The sequence below is a fragment of the Myotis brandtii genome, unplaced genomic scaffold (assembly GCF_000412655.1).
Source record: "Myotis brandtii unplaced genomic scaffold, ASM41265v1 scaffold407, whole genome shotgun sequence".
Classification (NCBI taxonomy): Eukaryota; Metazoa; Chordata; class Mammalia; order Chiroptera; family Vespertilionidae; genus Myotis; species Myotis brandtii.
In genome coordinates this window covers 641,633-651,885 of record NW_005365639.1, presented here as the reverse complement: position 1 = coordinate 651,885, position 10,253 = coordinate 641,633, and the positions used below count along the sequence as shown (strand labels likewise).

The 10,253-nt window shown below is 41.6% G+C and overlaps 1 protein-coding gene across 3 annotated transcripts in view; it reads right to left on the bottom strand.

Annotated features, from left to right (window-relative positions):
• The window catches only part of METTL9 (methyltransferase like 9), a 49,676-nt gene that overhangs the window by 17,066 nt on the left and 22,357 nt on the right, over positions 1-10,253 (bottom strand). For all 3 annotated transcript variants that reach the window (XM_005873361.2, XM_014545424.1, XM_014545425.1), the window contains exons 3-4: positions 5,948-6,157; positions 2,368-2,552 (exon numbers count right to left, since the gene is read on the bottom strand). In XM_005873361.2, the coding sequence (XP_005873423.1) occupies positions 2,368-2,552; positions 5,948-6,157 (395 nt within the window). The remainder of the gene's footprint in view (positions 1-2,367; positions 2,553-5,947; positions 6,158-10,253) is intronic.

Sequence of the window (10,253 nt, the reverse complement as noted above, 5' to 3'; positions counted from 1 at the left end):
AGCCGGCCCAGCCTGATGGGCCCCCATCGGGGCCGGCCGGCTGGGCCCCACCTGTGCACAAATTCGTGCACTAGGCCTCTAGTAGTTAATAATACTGCATAGTATATATGAGACTTGCTAAGAGAGTGGGTCCTAAGTGTTCTTATTCACACATACGAAATGTAACTATATGAGGAGGTGGATAATCACTTACACAATATACATATATTAAATCATTACATTGTGTACCTTATATATAATTTTTAAACTTTATTTTTATTGTTGACACTATTACAAATGTCCTCATTTCCCTCCACCTTTGCCCACCTCCACCCAGCCCTCACCCGCCCTCCCTCTGGCCATCACCACACTGTTGTCTGTGAAATATATACAATTTTTATTTGTCAACTATACCTCAATAAAGCTGGAGAAAGTTTAAAAATAAAAAATATGATAGAAGAGAAATTCCTATTTAAAATATCACACACACACACGATTAGAAAACTCTGTTTACTACAGAACATAAAGAACTGACCAGCCCTGGCCGGTTTGGCTTGTTTTAGTCCTGACTGGAAACCGCCCTCTTGTCCAATGTGACTTCCTCTCAACATTTAGTGTAGGAAGCACAAGGAAGTAAAAGTCATGGTCAAACTGGTATTTCTTCCCCTGTGCTTCCACCTCCCCTATGCCAGGAAGTTGCACTCAAGTTCTGTCAAATGGTTGCCCAACAGGATCCAGGAAGCCAGGCTTACACCTGATGACCATGACTGCGGCAGAGTCACCCCGAGGACACTCACTGTACAGCATCCGTGTATGATACAGGGGCACTCACGCCTACAGCGGCTTTTTCTTTACCATGACAAACGGTTCAACAACAGGTATGTAAAAATAAGCATGGAGGAGGGAACATCTGTCTGTTCTCTTTCCCACCCTCCATTTTGTCTATCATCAACACAAATCTAAAACCATTTGGTAAATGTTAAGACAAGCATTAAATATGAACAGAGTCGAACCTGAAGGGGGAAATAATGACAAGAAATGAAGGAGCTAGTGAGCAGCAACACAGATCCACAGATCTTCACAGACATTCACTCACCACGATGCTTACAAAATAATGGGTTTCTTTAAAATGTCTGCAAGCTCTTAGAGGTTTTAACCCAGCTGAGCTAGGCAGTAAAATTTTTTTTTTAAAAAACCTAAAGATTTAAAAATATTAACATGTATTACTTATATAATAAACTAGAGGCCCGGTGCATGAATTCATGCACGGGTGGGGTCCTTGGCCTGGCCAGCTATCAGGGCCGGCTGGCCGGGGGAGGGACCACGGGAGGTTGGCCGGCCGTGGGAGGTTGACTGTGGGAGCGCAATGACCACCAGGAGGCAGCTCCTGCCTGAGAGTCTGCTCCCTGGTGGTCAGTGCACGTCATACTGACTGGTCGACCGGTCGTTTGGTCAACCAGTCATAAAGGTCACCTAGGCCAGTATACAGATAATTTTATATTACTGTACATTAACTTACAAAAATGCAAAAGAGAGTCTTAAAGTCATAACTTTCAGCATGACCTGAAACGCAAACCACGCTAGCTGAAACTGAGTCAGTGTGAACTGCAGCCACTAGCCACAGCGCATCTGAACGAACAGAACCAAACCACTTCTTCTCATCTACTCTCCCTTCAGCAGTGCTGAAGAGCAGACCACACAATGGAAAAACCAAACGTTACACAAAGGAATGATATAAGCTGGAACACAAAAAGGGAAAAACAGGTGACAGCATTTATCATTTTTAGAGTCTAGGACAAGAAATTTAAAATACAAAATAGCTACAACATTCTGCAAGTATATACGAGTAGATTCAAAGGCATGCTTTATAGCTTGACTCAGCTTATAAGCTACTATATGGTGCAAGCTCCATTTAAAAGCAGAAAATATGGGCCCACAGTAGGCTTCCTCTCTGGAGTGAGGAGACCTGACTGAGCACTAATTATTACCACTGCAAAGGGACTATGACAGCCACATCAATCCCTGGCCGGTGGTTAGATCACCGGCCCCATGCACCAAAGGGTCAAGGGTTCAATTCCCAGTCAAGGGCATGTACTTGGGTTGTAGGTTCGACACCTGGCCCCGGCTGGGGCACATGCAGGAGGCAACCGGTCAATGTATCTCTCTCCCATAGATGTTTTTTCTCTCCCCTGCTCCCGACTCCCTCCCTTCCACTCTCTCTAAAAATCAATGGGAAAAAATATTCTCGAGTGAGGATTAACAACAAAACAAAAAATCCACATCGAGATGAACATTCACCAAGGAGGTATTTCCCAGGCCATTCCAAGAAACAGAATCACAAGCACCAATAACCACCTATGCTGGGGAAGAACGGCCTGACACACTCACCGTTTTCCACATAGGGATGGAAGGGCAAGACCAGGGCAAGGATGACCCTGCCTCTAGTTGGCTCCAAGACACTTCTGATATCTTTTAACAAAGTCAGGGGCTGATCACAGCGGTCCAGCAAATTCAAGCAGCTGATGACATCATACTGGAACCCTGTATTCTGCCATTCATTTATACCGAGCACTCTGGAAAAATCAGAAAGAACTGGATTGATACAAAACTCCCTTACAGACACCTTTAAAAATAACTGAGATGCCAGTAAAGGCTCTAACTTTGTCTTCTAATTCAAAGTGAATTCAAAATCTTCATTTATAACCTATATTTGCAGAAATAAAAGGGCCAGGGCAAGAGAAAAATAGCTACCATATTTTTTTTAAATTTAGCATTTCACCTATTTCCAAATCTCAAAACATATAAAATTTTCTTTTCAAGAGCTAATCATATATTTAATAAGTATGACAACATGATGATAAAAATGATTATAAAACTAAAGCACCAAATCCTTGAACATCAGTTAATGAAAAAAGAGTCCTACTTTCTACATTCACTGGTATTTAATCATAAAATACATATTTATGGTTTCCATTCCTAGTGTCCCTCCTATTTTAAAAAAAAAATGTTTTTTATTGTTGATAGTATTACAGATGTCTCCCATTCCCCCCTTATCCCTTCGTCCCAGTTACTACCCCCACCCAGGTCTTCACCCCCCTCCTAATTTTAAGAAAGGCTGGGGGTGGTACAGATAATTCCCATTTTCAAACTATGACCTATTGAGCATATCTGTTCCCAGAAGAGAGATACTACGTCATACTTTAATATTTTCACGTCTAAATACCTTTACAGAAGAGAAAGCACAGGACACCCCATTAAAGCCGTGACTCACGCAGAGCACAGTCCACACACTACCACAGCCCTCAATCTCTCCCTCTCCCCTGTCCTCTTTTTCTCAAACAACACTCCTAGTGCTTTACAGTGTTTATCCATCGAAAGGGGGAGATCTTATATCAAGAGTCTTTTTCAGCCACAACATCAGGGCATTTTATACCGTCTTCACTCCTACTTGGTTATAGCAATCAGAATGTGGCAGGCGCTGCCTGTTAGAACAGACAGGAAAAGGATCCCAGCCCTCGCCAGGTGGCTCAGTTGGTTGGAGCGTCGTCCCATACACCAAAGGTTGCAGGTTCAACTCCCGGTCAGGGCACATACATAGGTCCAATCCCCTGTTGGAGCATGTGCGGGAGGCAACCAATCGATGTTTCTCTCTCAGTCTTTCTCTAAGGATCAATGAACATGGCCACGGGTGAGGATTTAAGAAAAAGGAGTCTGGTGAACAAGTCTTTCATAATGCTGAGCAGATATAGCAGAGATAACCTAGAAAATTCTAAACATATCTTGAGGGCTGCTTGGCGAAAACTCACTTTGCTTCCCACACTCACTTTCAAAACACAGATTTTTTTAAAAGTGGACAAAGAGTCAGATTAGGAATTCAGCATGACTTAAGCTACTGTTATAACAAAGGTCAGACATTTGAAATGGTAAATTAATTTCTAACTGAAGGAATATGGTTTAATTAATAGACCCAGGAGGATTTATTCGTAGACAAATAGCTGGAGCTAAGGGAGGTCTTACAAGTCAGTCCTGTGACATCCCTACCGCTTTTTAAACACTGAGGATGACAAGGCCTTGGATGCTGGAGCTGGGAGGAAGGTCAATCTCCCTGAGCTCTAATTCAACTTCTAAGGCCCAGTTGTGCTGGATCATACACACACGTGCTCCCTCCTTCCATGAAAAATCCCATTAGATATCTGTTTGCAGTAGCTTCCCTTCCACCCTTTCCTACGTGGTCTCCTAGGCTAAATATCTCTGTGTTTGCCAGTGTTCTAGGAGCTGTTTTGTCCTGCTCCAGGAGCTACGCTGACACACTGTATAAGCAGAAACTTAGGTGGATAGAAAAGTGAGTATGTAATTCTTTCTCCTTTCTAAGGCGAAGCCCAGCTTCTCTTAGGTTCCCCCCGCTTCCCACCTCCCCATTCTAAACTCAGCCCCCTTTTCTCCCACTCAACAGAACCCATACTGAGCAAAGAAGAGCCTTCTTCCTAAGTCTCTCAAGCAATGGATGGTCTCAAAACCAAGATTTGACACTTCATACTCATTAGGATGGCTATGGAAGGAAGGAAGGAAGGAAGGAAGGAAGGAAGGAAGGAACCTCTTTTAATTATTATTATTTTTAATTTGTCCCATGTATATTTTTTAAAAAACCTTGAAATCACTTAAAATAAACACTAAACAAAAATATATAGTATATATTACTATTATAAATGTTCTGATAGAACATTTACATTAAAAAGAGAGTTTAAAGGACAACAGTTGGAAGGAAGGAAGGGAGGAAGGGAAAGAAAGAAAATAAGTATTGGCGAAGATGTAGAGAAACTGAAACTCTTGTACACTGCTATAAAATGGTGTAGCTGCTATGGGAAAAATTTCCTTAGAAAGTTAAACAGCAGCCGGTGTTGCTCAGTGGTTGAGCATTGACCAATGAACCAGGAGATCACGGTTCGATTCCCAGTCAGGGCACATGCTGAGGTTGCAGGCTCAATCCCAGGTTGGTTGGGGCGCATGCAGGAGGCAACCGATCGATGTTTCTCTCTTACATAGATGTTTCTCTCTCTCTCTCTCTCTCTCTCTCTCTCTCTCTCTCTCTCTCTCCCTCCCTCCCTCCCTCCCTCCCTCCCTCTCCCTCTTCCTTCCTCTCTGTAAAAATCAGTAAAAACATGTCTTTCTTAAAAAAGTTAAACACAGAATTACCATATGACCCAACAATTCCACTGGGTATATACACAAAAGAAGTGAAAGCAGGGACTCTAACAGGTATGTGTACACCCAGGTTCACAGCAGCATTACTCACAACAGCTAAAAGGCAGGAACAGCCCAAGTGGCCATGACAGATGAAGGGATGCAAAAGGAGAGATTTCTGACACCCGCTACAACATGGATGAACTCTGAAGGTACTATTTTAAGTGAAATAAGCCAGTCACAAAAGAACAAATACGGTAGGATTCCTTTTATTTGAGGTACCTAGAATAGTCAAATTTCTAGAGACAGAAAGTAGAATAGTGGTTGCCAAGGGATGGGGAGAAGGAGTGTTTAATGGGCATGAGCCAGCTTGAGAAAATGAAAAGGCTCTGGATGGTTACACAACAATGTGAATGTGCGTAACACCACTGAACTATACACTTAGGAATGAATAGAACAGTAAATTCTACGTTATATATTTTTACAATAAATTTTTTTTTCACTAAAATATTTCAGAATGCCAGATTCTAACCAGGGAATGAGCCCCTACATCTGATCTCTCTCCAGACTGGCTCCCACCTGCTCTCTCCCGCCCAGTAGTCCCAACTCTGCCAAGGAAAGAGGACTTCTCTCTCAAGTCCACTTCACTGTAATGTGGAAAGTTGTTCTTTTTAGTTCCTAATCATGGAAAATTGTTTCTGATTCATATCCTTTAAATAATATGCTGTCAAGAAGAAATACACCTAAAATCAAGAAAACTAGCCCAAATCATGTCTAAAAGTTATACCTGTATTTCTTCTTCTGAAGCTGCCATATCATCGTTTCAGACAGCTCAGTGGCATAAATTTCTTCAAAATGCGGGCTCATGATTTTTGTGACTTCTCCATCTCCAGCACCTAAGTCGAGAAGTCTATGGGTTTTCCAGTCAGGGTTAATTCTAAGCAGTCTCTGAAACTGATCTGGGGAAAACACAAACATTGAGCCTCTTCCGAGCAACCTGGAAAAGAAATGACAACATGGAAGAGTCAACACAAGGTAAGCACTGCCCATACACATACACACACAGAGCGGCCGTGGAGACTCAGCACCAACAGCTCTTTGAACTTACAAAATGTTTAGTTTTATATGATTATGTGATTAAAATATATATAATATTTTATATGATTTATATCATGGTCAAAAAACAATGTTAGTAAAATAAGGAAATACCTCCAGGTAGCATCATTTGTCTTTGAGGTTGCAAATAACAACCCAAAAGGAGTGGGGCATGGAGAGGAATAAAAGATGAAAGGGAGGCCCTAGCTGGTTTGGCTCAGTGGATAGTGTCCGCCTGCAGACTGAAGGGTCCCAGGTTCGATTCCGGTCAAGGGCACATGCCTGGGTTGCGGGCTCGATCCCCAGTAGAGGGCATGCAAGAGGCAGCCAATCAATGATTCTCACATCATTGATGTTTTATCTCTCTCTCCCTCTCGCTTCCTCTCTAAAATCAGGGAAAAGAATGAGAGGGGAAGGAAAGAGAAGAAAAAAATGACTAAGAAAAGATGAATGTGAAAAATTTATGTCAAAATAGGAAGGAGATGGAAGGAGTAACCATAAACATGTTTATCAGGTTAAAAAGATGGCAGACCAACAGAAACAGGCCACAGCACTAGCCAACAATACGAAGCAGAAACACCAAATATGAAAAAGAAGCCTTTATGAAACTAAAATAGTAAGAAAAAATAGTTGTAGTATGATTTATTTTTAAGACAAAAGAGAAAAAGAGTGGTCCTTGTGATATCAGTTAATTTGCATTAAGAAAGTAGATTCATACCCGTGTCAATTTATATACAATTGGTGGGGCCTATTATTTCTAAGGATCCTAAAGAAACACTCAAAATCACAGGAATGCCTTTGGAAAACAGACTGAGGCGTTAAGGGGAAACAACGAATCCTGGAAAGAAGGCACAGCTCACGCCAAGCCTCCAGAAGCCTCGTGGAAATAACAACTCCAATCAGAACCGGTTTTCTGGCTCTCAAATCATGGCTGGTCTAGCGCAGGGACCTCACACGTTACATGAAGTGGAACCCATAGACAGTGCACAACGATCCGGGAGCCAGCTGGAGCGCGATCTGGGCACCCCAAGGGCCTTTCTGTACAGTCAACAGCTCCAGAGCCACTTCCACCTCAGCCCTGGGAGCCAGTCTGAAAGCCACCGGGCTAAGAGACAGCAGGAACTCTGCCCTGCACTGGCACTTTCTGGAAATGCCATGAGGCACAATACATTTGTTATACAGGGACTGGAAAGATGCGGGCAACTTGGTGCTCCTGGTAAGACCCGTTTCAGGAAAAAATATTACCTGTGGAGCGCATATAACAAACTCCCCCTCCCATTTTCCTACTAAGGCCATAGGAGAGTTTAACCAAATCTAATATTGTTTGACCAATAAATCTCCCGCCCCACAGAAATGTTAAAAAATGAGGTGGGGGGTCAGAGAGGAAACACGATGCGGCTCACAAAAACTGCTGACTAGAGAAAACAGTATCCTGGAAAGACACGTTGTTTTTAAATTTAAAGTTTAATTTTATTTTTCCATTGATTTTGAGAGTGAGAGAAAGAGATGGAAGAGAGAAACATTGATCAGTTGCCTCCTCTAGATGACCGGACCAGGGAATCAAACCCACAAATTAGGAATGTGCCCTGTCCGGGAATAGAACCTTTTGGTGTATGGGACAATACTCCCAACCAAATGAGCCACCCAGCCAGGGCAAGACAAGTTGTTTTTACTATTTTTTCTTTCTTTCTTTTTTCTTAATCTTTATTACTGAAAGTATTACATAGGTCCCTTTTTTCCCCCGTTAACCTCTCCCAGCCCACTCCTGTCCGCCCCCAAACCATCACTATCCCAATATCTGTGTCCACAGGTTAAGCATATACGCATACAAGTTCACTGGTTGATCTCTTCCCAACCACCCTCCCCTACCATCCCTCTGAGGTTCAACAGTCTGTTCATGCTTCTATGTCTCTGGATCTACTTTTGTTCATCAGCTTATTTGGTTCATTAGATTCCACATATGAGTGAGATCATGTGATACTTATCTTTCTCTGACTGGTTTATTTCACTTAGCATAATGCTCTCCAGGTCAATCCATGCTGTTGCAAATGGTAAGAGTTCTTTCTTTTTTACAGCAGCATAGTATTCCATTGTGTAGATGTGCCACAGTTTTTTAATCCACTCATCTGCTGATGGGCACTTAGGCTGTTTCCAAATCATAGCTATTGTAAATTGTGCTGCTATGAACATAGGGGTGCATATGTCCTTTCTGATTGGTGTTTCAGGTTTCTTAGGATATATTCCCGGAAGTGGGATTACTGGATCAAATGGGAGTTCCACTTTTAATTTTTTGAGGAAACGCCATACTGTTTTCCGTAATGGCTGCACCAGTCTACATTCCCACCAGCAGTGCACTAGGGTTCCCTTTTATCCACAACCTCGCCAATACTTGTAGTTTGTTGATGGTAACCATTCTCACAAGTGTTAGGTGATATCTCATTGTCATTTTGATTTGCATCTCTGGGATGATTAGTGACTTGGAGCATTTTTTCATATGTCTCTTGGCTTTCTGCATTCCACTTTGAAGAAGTATCTATTTAGGTCCTTTGCCCATTTTTTAATTGGATTGTTTATCTTCCTTTTGTTCAGTGGTATGAGTTCCCTATATATTTTGGAGATTAACTCCTTATCAGATGTATCATTGGCTAATATGTTCTCCCATGTAGTGGCCTCTCTTGTTATTTTGTTGATGAGTTCTTTTGCTGTGCAGAAGCTTGTTATTTCGATGTAGTCCCATTTGTTTATTTTCTCCTTAGTTTCCATTGTCCTAGGAGGTGTATCGGTAAACATATTGCTATGAGAAATGTCTGAGATTTTGGTGCCTATGGTTTCTTCTAGGACTTTTATGGTTTCATATCTTACATTTAAGTCTTTTATTCATTTTGAGTTTATTTTTGTGTAGGGTGTAAGTTGGTGGTCTAGTTTCATTTTTTTGCATGGACCTGTCCAATTTTCCCAACTCCATTTAGTGAAAAGACTGTCTCTGCATCATTGTATGCTCATGCCTCCTTTGTCAAATATTAATAGAGCACAGTGTCTTGGATCAATTTCTGGGGTCTCTGTTCTGTTCTATTGATCTATCTGGCTGTTCTTGTGCCAGTACCAGGCTATTTTGAGCACAGTAGCTTTGTAGTATAACTTGATATCTGATATTGTGATTCCTGCAACTTTGTTCTTCTTTCTCAAGATTCCTGCAGCTATTCGGGGTCTTCTTGAGTTCCATATAAATTTTTGGAGTGTTTGTTGTATGTCTGTGAAATATGCCATTGGTATTTTAATGGGGACTGAATTGAGTCTGTAGATTGCTTTGGGTAGTATGGACATTTTAATGATGTTGATTCTACCAATCCATGAACATGGTATTTTCTTCCACTTGTTTGTATCTTCCTCCATCTCTTTTTTTAACATCTTGTAGTTTTCAGAGTACAGGTCTTATACCTCCTTGGTTAAGTTTATTCCTAAGTATTGAATTTTTTTGTTGCAATGGTAAAGGAGATTATTTTCTTAGTTTCTCTTTCTGAGAGTTCATTATTGGTATATAAAAATGTTATGGATTCTGGGGTGTTAATTTTGTATCCTGCTACATTTCTGAATTCATATATTCAATCTAGCAGTTTTTTGATGGAGTCTTTAGGGTTTTCTATGTACAATATCATGTCATCTGCGAATAATGAGAGTTTTACTTCCTTTTTTCCAATTTGAATGTCTTTTATTTCTTCTTCTAAGACAAGTTGTTTTTCTACCTTGTCTTCTAAATCACTGATCCTATCCTCAGCTTCCCCCAATCTGCTGTGTATCCTTCCAATATGTTCTTTACTTGTGCTGTGTCATTCTTTATTTCCATTTTTATAGTTACTACTAGAGGCCCGGTGCACAAAAATTTGTGCACTGGGGGGGGGGGGCCCTCAGCCCAGCCTGTGCCCCCTCGCAGTCTGGGACCCCTCGGCAGATAACGACCTGCTGGCTTAGGCCTGCTCCCAGGTGGCAGAGGGCAGGCC